Source organism: Notothenia rossii (genome assembly GCF_949606895.1).
Source record: "Notothenia rossii genome assembly, chromosome: 8".
Classification (NCBI taxonomy): Eukaryota; Metazoa; Chordata; class Actinopteri; order Perciformes; family Nototheniidae; genus Notothenia; species Notothenia rossii.
Genome location: NC_136906.1, coordinates 50,054,771 through 50,075,818, shown reverse-complemented (window position 1 = coordinate 50,075,818; position 21,048 = coordinate 50,054,771). Strand labels below are relative to the sequence as shown.

Sequence of the window (21,048 nt, the reverse complement as noted above, 5' to 3'; positions counted from 1 at the left end):
AACATTTTGAATGCAGGACTTTCACTTGTAACAGAGTATTCCTACACTCTGGTACTTCTACTTTTACTTAAGTACAAGATCTGAGTACTGCTCCCACCTCTGGATATAGACAGTATGCAGAATATATTGTAGCACAATGTTTCCTGACACTGGTTACAGTTACAGACCCTGAGGCGCTGGCCTGGATTCCAGACTGTGGCCCACTTCATGATTAGAACAGAGTAACACAGGGGGAACAAATAAAATGTTTCAGGAATAAACAGACAACAGCATGAATAAATAAAACTTTATTTTTAGTAAAGAACTACTCACAATATTGCATTCCACTCTGTTTAAAAGTAATATAATAAATCAAACAAACAGATACAATGTGTATTAACAGAGATTAACAATACTGTCCTGTACATGAGTTGGACATGTAAACATTTTAACAACCTTCAAACATTTCAATCACTCCCCCTCATACATAAAAATAAGATAATAAGTATCACATTCAGTCTTCTGATAAAAAACCCAACCTATGAGTCGCAGCTTGGTCTCCAGATGGGTGATGCTTCGAGTAGTTTCCATTGAGCGTCCATAACTTCAGGGACTAAAACTGTCACTTCATTCAGTAACATCTGAGCGTACTCGCACTGGAGCCTGCAGGTGGCTTAGTCTGAAGGCAGTTTTTCCTCACTGTACTGAGAGAAACATAGGAGTAGATGCGAGATGAACAGATGAACTAGAATACCATTTTGGCAATGTATCACATCTGCAAAGGCAGAAAGGATCGCGAGTTCCGGGCTGCACTGACGACAAAGTGATATGACCAGACACCACCCAGATCTGATGATGAAGTAGGGTGGATTCATAAAAATCAGAAACAGTATATCTGATAATGACTTTATTTCTATTGGCCATTCACATCAATCTATCTTGTCCATTGTGCTGAGGAAGAACCCTTTTTGTCCACTTCAATATCCAGAATTTGCAGATAGTGGTGGGATTCACAACTTTCCCCCCCACAGGGACTTGTAACGACCCCCCATTTGTTCAGTGCCGTTGTTGGTAACACAGTATGAAGAATCATTGCGATTACAGTCAGAGGGATCAAGGCTCCATCTTCTCCTGCTTCTTAAAAAGCTTCATGAGCTGGTTAAATCTGTTGGCAATCTGATAACAGGAAAACAGATAACAGTTATTGTTTGCTCAATCATCACTTCCTGCAGTCATATCACATGACACAAAACAACAGACGAACTCACCTGCGCTGATGGCTTATTGAGCTTCTCAGACAACACAGAGAAAGTCTCTCGTGAAGCTCCTTTTGTCTTCAGCGCGATGAGGATCGCTCGATCTTTATCTCTGGAAGAAGCAGAACACAGGTGATGAGTATCTTTCTCAGAGGCACTGCAACTTTAATGAAGTGTGTTATACCAACACATTTCCCATAACTGTAATATGTTAATTGAAAGCAATAATATAAAGTTGAACCTAATATTATTTATTAAAACGTAATATTAATGCTCTGCTGACATTATCATTATGTTGACATAATACATTTAATTAAAGTAAACGTTTTTTCAGTGCATAATGTGACAATCAAACTCTGTTGCTGATAGTATTCAAGTACCGTACTTTTCGGACTATAAGGCGCACCTGAATATAAGCCGCAGCAGCTAAATTGAATGATGTGTCCATATATAAGCCGCACTGGACTATAAGCCGCAGGTGTTTTAATGTTTAATTACCATATGTAAGGGTTCGTGCACAGAGGGGATTGTCGGGAAAGAGATGGCTGTTTGAGGAAGCTCCCATTTATTAACATTTCAACTCTCTCGTTCTGTCTCTCGTACCACTCTCGGTTCCACTTTTACTTTTTCGCGCTACCTGTCTCACTCTTTTCCGGCCTCCAGCTTTTCCTGCTGGACCCCGCCGCTTAAAGGTGGGGGGAGCGGACCGGCCATAGAGCCCATAGAGTTAAAGGTAGTGGACTGTAACCTGTAAAATCCATAGATTTAGGAGGTCCCCTAGTGGCCGTTAGCTGTAAAAATCCATAGATTAGCCGCACCGTTATATAAGCCGCAGGCTCGAAAAATGGGAAAAAAGGCGCGGCTTATAGTCCGAAAAGTACGGTAATGCTTGCGGAAGTAGTACCAAAATATACTTAAAAAGATCAAAAGTAAAAGGATTTAATATGGGGATGACGTTTTTTCGTAGCGTGACCTCGCATTTAGCATTGCAAGATTTTGCGTAATAATGTAGAAAATAATCTCTGTCAACAAACGTTTATGATGCTTACACGTTTTGTTCAGCAGGGTAAACTCCAACACAGTACATACATAAATGTACATCTTTACTTTACATAACTATTCCTCTTTATTGACGTTTTGAAGGCAGAAAAGGCTTGTGATAAGCATGATTTTGAAATGTTTCTGAAATCTTGCCAGGATTGGTCAAAATGGCAAGGCAGAAATAATGAGGACATTCAAATGATATTGAATCTCTGAATCACTAACTCTTGGGAGAGGGGAGTGACAGAATACAGAAGCAACCACTGACCTGGTCCATGCCACCACCATCTCGCCCCTCTTCCTGATCACGTTCTTGGCATAGAGGCTGTTGGGGGACAGCGCTGCGGGGAAGGCTCTGGATTCTCCGTCATCAGTCTTGCAGAGGGACTCCATCTCCTCTGAGCTTTCCTCGTCCTGCTTCCTGAGCCGCTTGGCTTTTGATTTCTCCTGGTGCTTCTTCCGTTTTCTACCCCTGTTGAGATCTCTTCGGCCTTTCTCTGGAGTTTCCTCTGCAATGGTGAGACTTCTCTCTGACTCCTCTGTTGCTTCTGTCCCGGAGTCGGACACATGTGATGCAGACTCTTGGCTTCCTTGATTTGTTTCAGAGCTTTGAGCAGGGGAGCTGTGATCCGACAGCACGGTTTCAGAGCATCTCGTCTTATTCTGAGACTTGGTGGAAAGAGCATTCGAGGGACTTTGTTGCGTTGTCATGGATTTTTCTCCGTGGTGGGTTTGATTTGATTCATCATCATCAGCAGTGAGTGAGATCTCCTCTCTGCTGGTTGCCTGGTTGATGTGTCCGGAGAAGTGGTCAGAGCTTCGAGCACCTTTTTGAAAGCTGTCTGAAGGAGTGGCTTCAGTCCGATTCTTCTCTGACAGTTTCTGTGAATCCTCTAATGGATTTTGTGGAGGCAAGTCTTTTTTGTGGTATGAATCTTTTGTTAGTGTTAAGCTCTCCTCTTGAGAGGGAGGGATATCTGCTTTGGTGTTGGCCTGACAGATCCCAGATGGACTGTTCTCAGATGAGGCATTTGAAGGAGTATGATTCCAGGATTTGTCTGACAAAATTGCCATTTCTTGACCGTCTTTAGTTTTCACATCCTCTTGGATGTGTTGCTGGTCTTCTTCTATTAGGGTGTGACTGAAGCTGTCTTCAGTGATTGTGGTATCGGCGCCCGATGTCGCAGGACGGATCTTCACGATGAAATGATCGTTGGATTTCTCCATCACCAGCGCTTGCATGGGTAAGTCTGGCTTGAAGAGGAAAGGGGTGGCGAGCACGGCGCTGCAGCTGGAATCGCAGCTGGAGTTGTCGGTGTCCAGTGCGAGATGAATGTCCTGCTCCGACGCGTCGTCCTCCTCCAGCAGAGCGTCCTCGCTGATGTGAGCGCTTATGACGCTCTCCGGAGTGGACATGAGGCGCATGCTGGATGGCTGCAGGAAGCTGAGGTGGCCGTCGGACTTGAGAGGCGATGGGATGGTGAGGGACACCGCCAGGTCTTCAGCCAGAATGGAATAGGACCTATGTGAAGATCGACTGTCTGACGGCACCTCTAACATGCAACTCTCGTCGAACAGAGCTGGATTCAGGTGGATCCGACCTTTGGAGTGTGGAGAGGACATCTTGCGAGGTGAAAGGCTGGACCACGTTGCGATAAGTTTCGAGGGAGTTCTAAATTTGTTCGGGGAGAGCAGCTTAGATGGAGAGTCATATTTAGTTGGAGTAGTGATGCTGAGGAGTCTCTCTCCGTCCTTTCTCGGTGTGCTGAGGGACCACACTGTGTTGTCTCCGGTGACGCCGCTGCTTTCCAGTAAGTCGGATCCCTGCAAGAGACACTTGAAGATCTCTCCCATCTGAGAGTCCCTCACTAGGTTGAATGTTAAACTGGAGGCCTGCTGTTCTGTGAGAAGCTCAAAGTCAGTTTTGTCCAGCATAGAACCGTTGGGAGGGACTAACAAAGAAGAAATGCTACTTTTCTCTGGAGTTGAAGGAATATTTTTGGGAGGACAGTAGATGGAGACAGTTTGTGTATGTGTTGGATGTGGGTGAACACTGCTGTCTTTTCCCTCTTGTGTGATTCTGATATCTTTGCCTCTGCTTCCAAGGCCTGTTCTGTAAGGCACCACAGGAGAGGGCATGATTCGATTCAAGCTGGTGGGAGAGGATTGTGCGTCCAGTTGGTGACATTGCTTCTTAACAGGGGGCTGTTCGGATCCTTTCTTATTTCCAGTGGGCTTCTTGTTCTCAGCCTGAGCTCTTTCGTTGCACAGGCTTTTCAGTGTCGTGTGAATGTCTTTGAACAAGAAGTCAACTTGGACATTTACAAAGTCCCACAGCCTCTGCTTCAGATCCACTGCCTGCTGTTCAAAGATGCGTTTCACAATACCATTATTCGACAGTTTGCTAAACACAGCTGTAATTAATGTCTTCATGTTGGATTTCAGCTCCACTGCCTGACTGCATATCTGACCCAAATGAGCACCCTCTACAAATTCCAAAAAAGATTCCTGGAAATTCTCCATCACTCCATAGAAGCTCTTCTTGGGAAAGGTTTTGTGGAGTTTCATGTACTTCTTTCGGATCTCAGCACGGACCACCTTGAACGTCTCCATCACTTCCTCTACAGTGGAAAAAGAAGCTTTGGTTGCTGCGGGACAAACAGTTTTAAAGCGACTCTTCGGACTTCGTGTTGTTACATCTACTGTTTCTATGAATTTTTTGGATACAACACAGCTTTCGTCAGCTTTCCTCTTTAACACAGACTGAGGACTTGCATTGTTTCTGACTGGTCGCGTGGACTTTGCTGACTTCTTGTTTGCAGGAGCAGGGGAATCTGTAGCCGCCTCTTCACTCTCGCTTAATATCTCCCCTTCCTCCAGGTCGGTGTCGGAGACACTTGAAGGCGGGTCGGACACCTTGTCCACAGAGCTCTGCGTGTCATGGTTTGCAGGAGAACCCGGATATTTGTTTTCTTTGTTTACGTCCAACTTCTTTGAGGATTCAGCGACAGCTGTGCTGGAGAAGTCTGCACGGAGAGAGAAAGCAAATAGTTCACATTATAGCCACTCATAAATATTGATTGTGTAACAAGGTCCGTATAAATAAAGGATATTTATCTTGTGTTCATGAGGTGCGGTACTATTAACTGAGAAGTAAGCGGTATGAGAAGTCTATTTTATAGCAGTCAACTGCTGTTCAGTCATATCAATTCACAGAAAGAAGTACGGTCAATTTAACATCAGCTATTGCCAGAAAAACAAAAATGTTTTCATCAATCAGTTGCGATATTTGATCGTTACATTTTATATTTGTGGAAAGCACAAAACTTTGGATTCATGCTGGTTAAACTGTCTCCAGAAAACAAAACAAAGAAGAAACAAGAGTAGGAAAGAGGTTAGAATAGAGATCTAAAGGGAACACAGTATGTGCTCTGGCAGACTGGTAATGACCACTTGGACGAGTAAGAAAACCTTGATCAGTGCTGACGTTATTTTAAGTTCCAGTTCCAGCCTTTGGTACATAGTAGAAAATACTATTTTAACGTAGCGGAAGAAATCAAATAATTTTTAACTGATCCTGTTAAAATGTTGTGTCAAACTACAGATTTATTTAGCAACAGGCTTTGCAAAAGGGGAAATCAACACTTAGATAATCATGACACTGACATCTGTGGTAAGATTTTGAATTTGACAACATGAATAAAAATCATGTATAAAGATCAAGTAAGACCAGTGTTTCCCCTATATACAAATAGCGGGTTGCTTTCAAATCAGTACAATTAAAATGTCCATCCTAAAACCAACGTAGATCATGTAATATTCCAGTTGGGGAACAAACACATAATTTTGGACTCACATTGCCATCATTATCGACTTATATTAAGTAAAAATATGCTATTGATGCATTATATTAATGCAAAAAGATAGCTAGTTAATGTTAGCCGTTAGCTAAATAAGAAGGCTAACAGCTAACAGAATCATTGACCTACAGTATGAGGTGTTCAAACTCTATTCACAAATGAGTAACAATGATTTTAAAAGCTAAATTATAACTCTATATGATGTATTCAAATGTAATCTTTTCAAATTTAGTTTTTGGATTATAACTTGAACACATTTTTTTTTTTAAACTGATGTTTTGACAGAAATAGTAAATATTTTTTGGAGAGGGCATTATGACATGTTCAACTTTCTAAAAATAGATCTTAGACGCAGATTTTTTTTTAATGCAAATAACAAAAAAAATTGAATTTTGATGGTTTACATAAGCCGCTTTCACACCATGTACTTTGCCGTACTTAGTACCCAGCACTTAGTTCCCAGCACTTAGTACCCCCATGGAACTAAGAGCCGATCGCGTTCACACCGGAATAAGTCCCCTGAGCTGAGGGAAGATTACGCAAATGAAGCCGCTGACGTCACTTTTTCTTCTTCTGTTTTGGGTTTACTGGCAGGCCGCAAACCACTTCACGGCGTATACTGCCACCCGAAGTCCCCGGCCGGAAGTCACCGGAGTTGGGGACTGGCTTCAGTAGAAGCTGCTAGGGGTCCCAGCAGCTTCTACTGAAGCCTTCCGAGTAAATCGCCAGAACGCCGACACCTCCTCATCTCCACCGCTCCCATTTTTTTTTTTTTTTGTTGCCATAAGTTGGTCTCTCTGCGTTGGTGCGCGGGGCTAATGCTAATAATGCTAATGTCAGCAAATACAATGGCAGCTTCACAATCATTTCAGAGTTTTACGGGGCGTGGTTTGCAATCCGCCCAGTCAATCAGAAATTTGAACTTTTTTCTCCCAGAAAAGTACCTGCTCTCTAGCAGGGACTGAAAAGGGGGGAAAAGTTCACATGAACCAAGTTCTCTTTTTTGTGTGAACGCAAAATCCCAGGAACTAAACGGGAAAAGAACGGCGAAAAGTACTCCAGTGTGAAAGCGCCTATAGACTTTAGTATGATTACATCTTTTGGGGTATTTATACTATTCCCAGTAAGACTTTTTGGCATCTTGAGTAAATCATTTAATTTGGTTTAAAGGATCTGTCGAGATAATTATTATATTTCATCCACATACATACAAGATGGACTATCAGGATAACAATCATTAAAAAAAATCAGCACCACATGGCAACAGGCCTAAAGAATGATGAAGAAACTGCGACATTCATACAAAAATGTATGTAAGATTTAAAGTGACATCTTTTTTTTTTTTTATTAGGCCAACCTTACCTTTCTGAAGGCTCTTTACATGCCCTGGCTTGCTGAGAAGGTGGATGTGGTTCCTCTTGGTGATCCTGATGGGACTCCTCAGAGGGCTTATGGCATCAGGGATTGTCTTCAGATTGCTCAGTGTGTGCATCATAGAGTCCTCATCGTGGAGTAGTGGCATCGAACTGGAAGGCTGCACTTTATTGTCACGACTCTTCGCAGGAGAGAAGATCTTCTTTGGTGTGAAAAGGTGGCTGTGCCTCTGTGGCCCCGCAGGCTCCTCTGTGGTGCTGCTAACTCTGGACACGGCGATGCAGCCAGTGGAGGAGCTGGGCTCAGCGGCGACGCTACTGCTGTCACTGCTGTCTTCGTTTTGCTGTGTTAAAACAAAAATGGCCTCAGGTAGACTAAGCCCTTCTTGTGGAAGTGATTCAAGGGTTATTGTACTTGATACAGCACTTTTAGGAACATCACAACAAGCATCTTCCTTGGGAAGGGAATCAGGAGGACACAGCCGTTGCTGACTGTCCTGAGGTACAATTATGGGAGAAACTTCATGGAAGGCTTTGTCAGGAACTTCTAGAGCTTCAGGATTTTCCGTTGTGGGAGAAGAAGCTTCATCTTCTCCGACTGAATCCACAGGGAGGATTTTCTGTAGTGCAGATTTCGGAGATATAAACTTCAGTTCTACACTTGAATCAATGGCGTCTACAATAGGAGGTATTCTTTGTGAAGAAGAATGGCCTGTGTGTCGTTTATTTGCAGCCTCCACGGGCCACACAGGGCCACAACTGTGTTTCTGGGTATGTGACACCAACTTGCTTTTGTTCTCCCGTTTTCCTGAAACATCTGCTGCTTTTAAAGAAGTGCTCTCTGGTGAAGTTGCTGCGAGGTTCCTCTCGGTTTCTGGCAGTCGGCTATGAGCTGAGGAGGTTTGCGATACATTGTCTTCAAGTTGCTGATCAGCTGCAGGACTTTCACTCTGGTGTCGGTACTTTTCCTGGACATCTTTTGGATCATCACAAGTCTTATGTATCTTTTTGGCACGAGGGGTTTTTGGGGAATCTAAAGATGGTTCTGCAAAATCTTCCAACCCTGTTTCTAGTTCACTGCTGTTTACTTCATCGATCACACACATGTCCTCGATGTCAGGCTGTGAACTCTCATCATCTGGTGAGTGTTCAACTTCCTTGTTCACTGGTGTGGGGTCGCCCTGGGTGAAGGGCATGAGCGGCTTCTTGATTGGTGAAAGGGTTAGATTCAATGTTTCCATGAAACACAGTTTCCTGTTAGGACTGTTTTCCTCCCCAGAATCTTTCTCTGTGACACTTGGTTCTTCGGATGGTGTCTTTAAGGCCTCGTGTGTCTTTTCTTGACTTTCCTGACTAATGACATCCACTTTACCTTGGTCTGATCTCACATTCTCACGTTCTCTGCCCGTCTCTGTCCTCTTAAGTGTTCTGCTGATTTTATTTTCATGTCGTCTATCCTTCTTCCTCGGACAATCCTTTGACGATCTATCCCCTCCCCGTTCTTTGGAGGACTCGCTGCGCTCTGGAAGTTGGTTTGAAGAGGACTTTTTCCGGTCCCTTGAGTCTGAATTTCTTCTCTCATCAGCAGTCTTATTTATTTTATGATCTCGACTGTGGCCCTCTTTAGAGCTGTGAGCTGCGATACGTTCAGAGTCTGATGTTTTGGCTGTATCTTTTCTCCTTTCACGACCTCTTCCCTTCTTGTCATCACAGGTAACTGCACTCACTAGTGGAGGCCTTTTGACCCTGTCTGATCTGTGGTGCCCATGTCTTCGTCCTGAGTCTTTGTGAGACCTGTTTTTGTCGGGGGCAGAGCTTTCCCTGTTGGGATCTGAACCACTTCGATGTCTCTTTTCTGTTGAGTCAGACAGTTTCAGGCTTGGAAATGTTTCCTCTCTGTGCTTGGACTTGTGTTTGTCTGACCTTCTATCTTGGGAGGATGAGCTGCAGCTGGATTTCTTGCTGGATCCACTGGGCTGATAAGTAGAGCTATCACTTTCTTTTCTATTGGGTGGAGGAGAATCGCCTGGAGGCTGATCCTCGCTGGGATGTACAGTTGGTAGAGGTGGAAGAGGGGGATGAGGAATGGCTGAGGGAGGAGGCAGTGGTGAAAGACTGGGGGGCGGAGGAGGAGGAGGCTGAAGACTGGAGGGTGGAGGGCGAGGAGGCTGAAGACTGGAGGGTGGAGGCGGCTGAAGATTGGAGGGTGGAGGAGGAGGCAGCTGAAGACTGGAGGGTGGAGGACGAGGAGGCTGAAGACTGGAGGGTGGAGGACGAGGAGGCTGAAGACTGGGGGGTGGAGGAGGAGGCAGCTGAAGACTGGAGGGTGGAGGAGGAGGCGGCTGAAGACTGGAGGGTGGAGGAGACTGAAGACTGGGGGGCGGAGGAGGAGGCGGCTGAAGACTGGAGGGTGGAGGACGAGGAGGCTGAAGACTGGGGGGCGGAGGAGGAGGTGGCTGAAGATTGGAGGGTGGAGGACGAGGAGGCTGAAGACTGGGGGGCGGAGGACGAGGCGCCCTACTCTTGGAGCTGCCTGTGGATGTCTGACTGGAGGAAATTTTATCCCGGATATCATTCCTGTGAGATTGTTGATGATGGTGACCTTTGACTGACCTGCGGAAGAAAAGTGTAAATCATTTAACATTAAATCCAATCAGTAGAGAGATGTTTGTCTTCTGAAAACAGAGTTAAAGAGACCTCTCCTGCTGATGTTCAGGTGTATATCAGTATATAGTGTGTCTACTTTAAACAGTCCTCTACTGCTGATGTTCAGGTGTATATCAGTATGTAGTGTCTCTACTTTAAAGAGTCCTCTCCTGCTGATGTTCAGGTTTCATATCAGTATGTAGTGTCTCTACTTTAAAGAGTCCTCTCCTGCTGATGTTCAGGTGTATATCAGTATGTAGTGTCTCTACTTTAAAGAGAAACTCACTCTGGAGGGAACACAGGGAGGGGCAGACCATTAACATTCACACAAACCTAGATAACACTCAACACAGGAAAAGGAGACCTAGAGCTTTGAGGTTTTGTAATCCAGATAACACATCTATAAAGACCTAACAGTTCATTTAAAACAATGACTCACAATTGGTTCAGCCTCTGGATCTCAGCATCTTTTCGTATCACCTCCTGTCTGGCTGTTTGTAAAAGTGCACAAATGTTCTTTTTCAAACGGCCGTTCTCAGTGTTCAACCCTGTGTTCTGTTTCAAAGAGAGACAGAAGTTACACATCATGTTAGTGCGGATAACACTTTTGTGGAGGTAAAGTTATCAACTGGAATAATATGAATGCAGTAGTGACACTATGAAGAAATCGGTTAATAAAGCAGTCCAAGTCCTGTGTATGCATGAATTGCTGTATTCTGGTGAATGGCAGCGCATATTATGCATTTTCAATACAACCTAGGAAATAAAGAAGGGAAATTATGCTTTGGCAATATTGTCCCGGTTCTATTTATGCCAAAATAAATCCTATTATATTGAATTTAATAAAAATATTCAACCAAGTAAAAGCTGAAGAAACACAGCAAACAACTAGTGGAATAAGTCTTATTATATAATTATTTGGCTTTCAAATTCAGACTTCTGTGTCAAGCGCAATCATATTCAACCAAACAAAACCACATTTTTCAAATAGCTGAAAAAAAAGGATAACAACCGACCTGGATCTCCATCTGCTCTACCCTCCTGCGGAACTCTCTGATCTGGTTCTGAGCTGCCTGGAATCTGGACTTGAGCTGCAAACAAAGGAAAATATAGAGACAGTTGGCAATCTGACAGCATCACTCTGCATCTCAGAACATGGGGATATTCTATAGAGTGGTGCACTGACGCGTCCTAAAACCCGGAATTAAGCTGCGCATGGGTTCCTTCCGGTTCCCTCGACAAAAAAGCAATGCAAATAAGGTCTGTGGTTGACACACATTTAAGAGACGAATCACGTTTTGTTTAGGGCTGTCAAGTTAACGCGTTAATAAGGTGTTTTTAAAAAAATGCCACTAATTATTTTAACGTGCGATTAATGCATGTGTATTTGTCCTCGGCCCTTCCCGCAGTTTCAGAGCCCAAAGGCTTGACGTTGTTGTTGTTAGTTAGACCCTCCAGAAAAACGCGATTCTGCGATCGCAGAATTTACCGAATAATCAGCAAAATGGCACAAATCTTTAAAAGGCTGCATATTTACCAAAAGGCCGCATAATCCCCGCATTTTTCCACACAAAGTTGAGAAGAAAATAAGTTGACTCGTCTTGACGTGACGTCATCAGCTCGCGCATCACAGAATGTAAACAACACTGTATAGAGTGAACGTGTGGAGCTCACACGATAGAAAAAACACCAAGATGAAAAAATCTAATCCATCTCATTTACCGACGAACATTTCTACTAAAGACCGGGCAAAAAGTGGGGGGAAACTATTCTGCACCCCGTGCAACTGTGTGTTGGAGCATAAGAGAAAATCGACGGGGACGACCCACTTTGATTCATTCAAACATTCGAAAATGCTTTCTGCTGCTGCGGACAAGAAAGCCAAACAACTCAGGTTCACCGAGGCATCAACCTCCAAAACCCTTTCGAGGGCTACAAGAAACGAAGTGAGTAGCCTACAAGATTGAAGCTGGTCAGATAACGAACGAGTAAATGAAAACGGAATGAGGCGGAGAAGTGTGTGTGTGTGTGTGTGGGGGGTGTGTGTGTGTGTGTGTGAGATTAAAAAAGCCCAATTGCTTTTACAATAAGTAAACATTGAATGTGTTTAATTGAATAGTAAAGGGGTTTAACGTTAGTGGCAGTTTGTGTGTGAGAGAGAATAAATAAGACAGCCCAATATTAAAAAATTGTTTCTTTTTCCCCGCATATTTAGCATATTTTGCAACTTCCCGCAATTTCACCGCATAAAATCACATAAAAACCCCGCATGTTTAATCGCATAATCAAGGATTTTAGCCCACATAATCAAGGAATTTAGCCTGCATAATATAGGATTTTTGCCCGCGTTTTTCTGGAGGGTCTAGTTAGTTGGATGGTGGGAGATTCTAGTGAGAGATATGGATACAAAGAAAGGTGTTTTAAACAGCAAGCCAAGCACACAGCTGATGCTGACTGCCCCGCTCCTGCCGCTCGCTTGCGGCAGACCACGCTTGAAAGTTTACCGGGGAGACGCCTGGACAACAACAGCGATAGCTAAATGGGTGGCTACAGTTTAACATTGTGGAGGACGAGGGGCTGCGTTAGATCATTCGGATTGCATCCAACAACTGCACATCACAGCGCATTATTTTGACGCACAGTGGGAACTTCAGTCTCATGCTGTGACTGAAGATGAAGACAGAGGAGCGGCATTTCGCCGACAACTGTAAACAGCCTTGTCTGTTTGAGCAACTGGCTCAGTGCAGAGAAGTAGACAGGGTTGGGAGAGAGTGTAAGAGAGAGGTTCCAGGTTGTTGTATTGAAAATATTCAGCAGAATATTTGTCATTGTTCCAATGATAATAAACAAACATTTGCGTAAAGCATATTTGTCCACTCATATGTTGATAAGAGTATTAAAAACTTGAAAAATATTCCTCTAAGGTACATTTAGAACAGATACAAAATGTGCGATTAATCGCGATTAACTATGGACATCATCCGATTAATCGCGATTAAATATTTTAATCGACTGACAGCCCTAGTTTTGTTCAATCGGATAATCTCCACATGTCTTCACTACTTTTATAATTTTCGAATCATAAATATAATCGATAGATTTATGATCGATAGATTTATGGAGAAATTGCATTGCTTTTTTGTCGAGGGAACCGGAAGGTACCCATGTGCAGCTTACTTCCGGGTTTTAGGACGCGTCACTGCACCACTCTATTGGTATGCTCCTTTAACACACACTTTTGCATGATGCCAAATAATGAAACAATTGACAATTGGCACCAGACTGTTGGTCAGAGAGGAGTCTATTGTAGCTGCTTTTCAGCCACACTTCACACATTACTGCTAAACAACACAACGTTTGCATGTGTAAAATGCAGCCCCTCATGAGTGGGCTCGGCAGGGGTCAAGAGGCAGAGGGTTGAAGTGGTAAACACTCTGACCTTGAATTAGCCATTTCATTTGCCAATTTATTTATGTATCTATTTAACTGGACTTAGAACTCACAACAAGACTTTTCTTCACACTTTACATTCTTTTTTATATTTAATTGAATATGCCATTCATTGTAATGTAAATAATATCATATTTGAAATGGCGTTATCTGTAATATGGCCCTTCATATTGTTTATTTATAGTCTATAGATGTTTTATCTGTCATGGTCGACTTGTATATATATCTTACTTTTAGTTCCGTTTTATTTTTTTATATTGTGAGATAATAATATTTTATGTTTGTTTGTGAGATAATAATATTTTATGTTTGTTTATTTTATACTCTTTATTTTTCAAACTATGTGCAATTTTGTAATTAAAACAAATCCCATTTTGGGATCATTAAAGAATATCTTATAATTATGGTAATGATTCTTTGACATGAACACTGTTTTACCAATGCTTTGTGCAGCTTTTTAAAATCTTCAAACTTATGAATCCATTACACAAAGTGGAAATCCTGGATCTTATTTCATTGTATCAGAGGTACCTGGAAAAACCCCTTTTAAACGACGAGCAGTTCATTATGTAATGTCAGGGGTTACAAGTGGGAGCTCAGACATGTAGAGCTTATATTAAGATGACTAAGTATGATCTGCTTGACCTTTCGTGCAGCTTTGAGACCACTAGCCCAAATCAAGTTGGAACCAGAATGAATTATTTCCATTGGTCACCACGTCTGAAATAAAGAAAGCATGGATGAGCGGCCCCCTCACCTCAGAGTATGATGACTCTCTGCTCTGCTGCTCCTCTGTGACCATCTCTTCATAAAGGTCCAGTGATTCTTTCAGCCGAGAAGCATTTGGAGATGGATTCACTGTAATAAACCAAAGTAAGACAATTCATATCAATTATAAAAGCCTCAGCGTCGGACAAACAAATATGTACTGTACTAGATACTAGTGTTGCACGGTGCACTGATACTAGAAAGGTATCGCGATACCCTGCCGTTAAAAACGTTACGATTCCTCCATTTCATTAGTATCGGTACTTTAAGAAGACATTGTTTTAATAAGAGCCGTATTTCCTGTGTGTGTTCAGCGCTCTGCTTCCACTCCCTGCAGCCTGTCAGCTCCTCTAAAGCCCTGACACACCAAGCAAACACCAAAGAACACGTCCCGACGGAACACGACTGTTGTGTCGCCTCACGTCTCCTGCGTCTTGGCCAACAGTCGCACTGGAACACACCGCAAAGACTTCAGCCGACGGCCAAGTAGCACGTACGAACTGCGCATGCGTGAGTGGCAATAACTCTCCTTACCAGCAGGCGGCGGTAGTGTGTATTCGTCATTCAAAAGAGGCAACCAGAAGACAGACTGCGTTATATATACAAACAAATAGCTACATGCTACAGCTCGAGCCAAGCAGCACAAGGATGAACTATCCTGCTATTTGTGTTTATTCTTTTAATCACACAGCGTTAAGAACAAATAAAAATGTGCCTACATAACTGTCAGTTGCAGCCGTAGCATTGTTATTGTTTTAACTAGCCTACTAGCTAAGGGGGTTGTCGACCCTCCGCTTCGCACCGAACCACGCCCCTTAGCTGTGATATAATGAGCATATACCACGGCCTGTCTGTGAGCTATTGCTTAAATATAAATATATTGTAGGGCCATACCTATATAAAACATGTCTGTGAAGTTTTTTTTTCAAGATACCAAACAGATCATGCATTTTAGCCATGCCTCATTTCGCTCCATTTGCTCTATTCCAGCCCTGTCTTCACTAGGCCTGATTCTGTGGCAAATGAGCTGCAGCTGACCACGCCCCCCGGCAAAGGAGGGGGGCGTGGAAAGAGCATCATGTTACCATGCTGTTACCATGCCACGCACCTCTCATTCCCCTGATAGGTGGAGAGTTGCCATATAGGCAGAGCACCCCGTTTCTGACCTCAGAACAATTTCAAATCTTATCAGATCCGTTGCAGCCCCGTTTTTAGAGATTTGGGTATGGAGAAAAGAGAGAGGATTGTGTTTTCTGACACTTGGTGAGTTCCCTGACACACCGGGGACACATATTCATGATAAAAGACGTACAAAAGTGCATTTTGCATGATAGGTCCCCTTTAAGTACTGTCTGTACTGCTCTACTCCCATTCAGGAAATAGTGTTTCGCTAAGCTGAACAGCCAATCAGAGTGGTTTCTTTTGCCGACCAGCCTCCGCAGGCCGATTCAACATGTCAATTTGGCCGCGGAAGGTGTCGGCACAGCCGAAAGACACGACGGGGCAGGACACACCAATCTGAGTACGCTTATCGACGGCCAGACTTCTATCGACAGCCAAAATCTGCTTGGTGTGTAGGGGCTTAAGAGACTGTGTTTGTTGTTTGAGATGATGCTGCTATTTTAGTTAATCAAAGTCAAGGTCAACTTTAATGTCAATCTTACTCAGTTTGTGTTTACAGACAGAGATCTAAATGACGTTTCCAACAATCCCGAATATAAAATTATACAATATAAAGATATGTATATCCTATATACGCAATCAACAGACACATTGATTGTGTATATAGGATATACATATTTTATACATCTTTTTTATACAAACACAAAATACGGATTCTTGTGTTAAACCTTCCTGTCGGCTCCCAGACCGTAGTCGAGGAAAACAGGGGATGACTCTGCTGTCTTCCAGGACCGAAGCAACAAACTTCAGGTTCAATAACCCACTTAAGGCAGACAGGCGAGCTCTTCTTTGGGAGACCGTTGCATTTATTAAGGTCTTTTTACAGATCTAACTTTGAAGACACTCGACAGACCTATTTTTCTGCTGCTTCGTTCACTTCAAAAACACATATCACCGCCCGCTCACTCTACTACACACACACACACACACACACACACACACACACACACACACACACACACACACACACCTCTCTCTTAAAGGGATAGCAATCTGACTCGGCATGACCCTAATATCATAACACTTGTCATTTGACCTTGAATGCCATTGCTTTCATTTATTTGATCTATTGTTCAAAAGTTTGTGTTATGACTGAAACCTTTTTCAAGGTTTGAAATAAAGCACAATAATGACATTTAAGATGGTTTCCCCTTTTTTAAGAAAAGTATCGAAAAAGCAATTCTTGACTTGGCATCGGAACAAAAATGTTGGTATTGTGACAACACTACATAGTGTTGTACTTGGTATCACCAATATTATTGGTGATACTAATATTGGGGCATTGCAGATCTATTTCAAACAGGACTCTTACCTGCGTTGTTGTTAAAGCTGAGGTCCAGGCCATCATAGATATCCACGGAGTCTTCTTTGTCATCATGTACAAAGACTGGGGATATGAACATGCATTCATGTATGTCATCAGTTATGTTCATCTGGTGTTAACATCAAGGATTTAATATATCAAATATTGTTTTAATACCAATTGCAGAGAAACCCCTTTCTGGGGTAACTTGTAAGGAATATATATTATTTATAATAAGGTATAACCTTCTAGGATTAATTATATTACACAAATACAATATGAAATGAATGTTAATGCAACTTTGCGTGAATGTATTGTTTTTAACTTACGGCCAGGGGCATCATGGATGTCAAAGTCATCCATTCTTCCAGGTATCACTTTGTCTCTATTCCTTAAGCAATTCTGAAAAAGAGAATTACAAAGTTGTTATCAGTCTATACATATGAGCCAGAACACACTAAACAAAGGCTGAAGATGATCCTGTAGCAAATGGCTAATGAACACTGAAGGCAGAGGCGAGACAACAATTCAACTAGAACTGATTTAAATCTTAATTCATTCTAGAGTAGACACCAATGTTACACTAAGGCTAAAGTCAGCATGTAAATTGTTCAGTGGCTCTGACAAAACTTTGAAAAGGTGCCAGGATTCTCTCATCTTGCACATTGACAGTTGTGGAGGTTGCTATAGTAGAAACATAGGCTATTGGTTCTATAATGGCAAATAGACTCTCCTTTATTGTCTTTCAACCAGTCAAAAAAGTTTTAAACCACATGCCAACCATTACTCATACCCAGATACATTTACTGATGGCGGGGCTGGGGGTGTCAAACTCCCTTTTCTATTCTGCTCATTTACACACACTCACACAGCAATGGCTGTTAACACCATACACCTTCAGGAGTTACTGCAGCTCCAATGGAAAATACAACTAGCATAACTAGCAGGGTAAAACATATTATTTTTACCCTGCTAGTATTTATTATCTCTGGTTTGGAAATAATATGTAACTGCAGGCAAAGTAAATAAGGAAAACTGCTTAATGGCTATATTTGATTTGTCAAAAGTATTAGCATCAAATTTACTTAGAGTAATGAAAGTAAAAATACTTATTGTGTGTCATTTCCAATTCAGAATCATATATATTAAAACACTGGATTATGTTTATTGATGCATGTAAGTGTCAATCACAGCTTGTTACTACTTATATTTCTTTACATACTGCTACTGGATATCTTCACCTATAATATAATATTATCAAAGTTAATGTATTACTTTATGTATATGTTGTATTAGCTTATAATGTGAATATAAAAAGTAACTAGTAACATTTATGTTGGCTAAAATGTAATGGAGTAGAAGTAAAAAGTAGCATAACATACCCAAAATCTGACAGGAAATATACTTCAATACGTTACACCACTGTATATGTAGCCCACTCTTACATAAAATATTCACTGAAAAATGCACTAAAGTATGAGGTGAACATACTTTAGGCATTATATGTAGTGGACACAAGGAGGCTGTAACCATTGTGCTGTTAGCATGGTTTAGATAAAGGTTAGCTAGAGCTCTTTTGTTCACAACGTTACTGTCCAGACAAAGGAGACTTATACAAACAAAATCTTTTACATAAAACAGCTAGGCAGAGAGAAAGGTAGTAGCTAACACTCCTTCCTGTCTGGAGTTGCTTTATCTGTAACTGTCTGTCCATCGCTTTAATCGGTCGTTGACACTGTGAGCTAAAGCTAGCATTGATGTAAATATCTTTCTGTTTCAAACTCAATAGGAAATGTACACTTGATTTAGGTTATGCAACACATTTTTAAGGTTATTGATGTTTGTGGTCAACTTTGGATAAGTTAAACCACTGCACTAACTTTACTGCTACCATGCATTTTGTAGGACTAAATGTACCGTTCGTGGAGAAAGTGCTCAGAAGTTAGGGATGCTAATGTAGCAATATGCACCGGACATTTATTATTAAAAACAAAGTAACAATTAGCAAGCAGTGAATGGGTGTACTTACTCGTTGTGCTATTGTTATGTGTCCTCCTGTTGTTTACAACTGTAATGTCGCGCCAAGTCTTCATTGCACAGGAAGTAACGACAATTTCCCGCGGTCTGTCAGAGCCGGGGGAGTGTTTTTCAGGTACATCGGATTCAGATATATTCTTCAAATCGAAGTCAAATCCTAAAGGAGTATGATTGTACAGCGACTCCTCAGAGGCTCAGAGTCCCACACACCCAGCAGACATAAAACGAGGTATTAGGAAAGCGGTAGATTTCACAGCTCGAGAGAAAGTCGCTCCACCCGCGGAGAGGATTGCATTCAGTTGCACCGAACTGGAGTCGCTTTCCGGCGCGTCATCACAGCGCGTCATCACAGCAGGAGGGAATCCATCCGAATCCACCTCTTAAAGGGGCCCTATTCTGCTTTTTGGGGATTCCCTTTCCTGTAGTGTGTTCGATAGGTTTTTGTGAATGTCAATTGTCTGCAAAGGCTAAGAAACCTGTGTTCCTGCCTAAAAACGCCTCCATTAGACTCCTTTGTTTACTTCAGTAACATAGTGACATCACTGTGTAACATTTGCACTTCTATTGGCTAGGCTTCAAGACATCGGACCTTTCCCATTTATCTAATTTCCGACTCCTCAGAGGCTTCTCAATTCTTAAATGTCCCCTCCTCGACTCCTCGGCTGCGTTTCACTTCTCTAATTTTCATTTCCTCGCTCCTCTGTCTCGGTCTCACCGGAAGTTGATTTGTCTGCGCCATCTTGAGTAGCGTCCCAATGGCCTTATTTTTGCCGGAGGAGCGAGGAGCGATATTGGAGGAGCTATAATCGAGGAACCACCAGACCATCCTTCGATGAAATCCTCAGACACTCGCCCCGCCCCCTTACTGTGTATCGCTCACTGATTGGACGATGCAGTGCATGCACTGATCTGATGCTTCTTGACGTTCTTGACATGAGAGCAGTTTCCCAGCGGAGTGAAGAAAATACATGAACCTCACGGGAGTCACTCCTCAGTTTATACCGTGTTTTGTTTCAATTAATGTATAATTTAGTTACAAATATATGATATATCTGAACAACAAAGTGGTGAAAAATTATTTTATTCATTTATTGGAAACATTTTCATGATCGCTTTTTTCGTTTTACATTTTCATTTATTGTCATTTCCATTCAGTCAGTCATTAAGTGCTATTTAAAATGTTAATTTGCTACATATCCAAACAAACAAGCAAAGTGTGCAATCCAATGAATGTTAATCTAACTGGGTTTTGATAGATAATATATCTCTTTTTCTTCTCTGAATTATTTTATTTATTTTGTGCACTCTAATCAATATTAATCCAACTAATGTTCGTTTATACATTTTAAGAATGGCGTTTATCTTTTTTGAGAATGAGTTCTTATTTGATTTTATTTATTTGGGTGACAGATGATACAAATGTTTGTGTCAGTAAATGTGTAGGCAGGGGTGTTTGTGAAAATAACGGGGACAGAGCTGCTGTCAGACGATTCGCTTCACTTGAGCTCCGGAGGAAAGGACGTCCCATTGCTCTTAAAACTAATTTCCCTGCTTCTCGTGGTTTCCTTGCGTCTCTCCATGCTTCCCTGGTGGGAGGGACTAAACGCAGGGAAACGACGCAAGTGAGGGACGCAAGGAATCCATTTAACCGAAGTGAAAGCAGCCTTAGGCCGTTTCTCAATCTCGAGGAAACTGGCTTCCAAGCGAATATTTCAAGGATACTACGTAGTCGAGTGCCGCCGAAGGACTGTTCCAATCTCCAGCATACTTGGAATTCCACCGAGGCCGCGTCCTTGGTTTGGGGGTAATTTCGAGGCTGCACATGAGTAGACTTCGCGTCCTTAAAATCAATGCTTTGCGCACGGACCAATTTCCCCAAATTTGTGGCGGAAAATGTAAGGCGGGGCCTCTCATATGACGCACACCTGCACACTTGCTAGCCTGTTCCACTCTTCGTTTTCCGAATGCCAGGAAGGATTCTTGCCTAACTTCTGAAGCAAGTGGCCGTTTCTCAATCGCGAGGAAACTGGCTTCCAAGCGAATATTTCAAGGATACTACGTCATCGAGTGCCGCCGAAGGACTGTTCCAATCTCCAGCATACTTGGAATTCCACCGAGGCCGCGTCCTTGGTTTGGGGGTAATTTCGAGGCTT

At 42.4% G+C, this 21,048-nt stretch overlaps 1 protein-coding gene across 1 annotated transcript; it reads right to left on the bottom strand.

Annotated features, from left to right (window-relative positions):
- Window positions 1-272: 272 nt before the first annotated feature.
- Window positions 273-19,363, bottom strand: casp8ap2 (caspase 8 associated protein 2). The gene is made up of 10 exons (XM_079646990.1): window positions 18,889-19,363; window positions 17,188-17,262; window positions 16,868-16,942; window positions 14,363-14,463; window positions 11,172-11,246; window positions 10,595-10,710; window positions 7,499-10,122; window positions 2,545-5,302; window positions 1,248-1,347; window positions 273-1,155 (listed from the first exon to the last, which is right to left on the bottom strand). The coding sequence occupies exons 2-10, from the start codon at window positions 17,219-17,221 to the stop codon at window positions 1,093-1,095; spliced, it is 5,946 nt and encodes a 1,981-aa protein (XP_079503116.1). The 5' UTR covers window positions 17,222-17,262; window positions 18,889-19,363; the 3' UTR covers window positions 273-1,092.
- Between the last annotated feature and the right edge of the window lie 1,685 nt (window positions 19,364-21,048).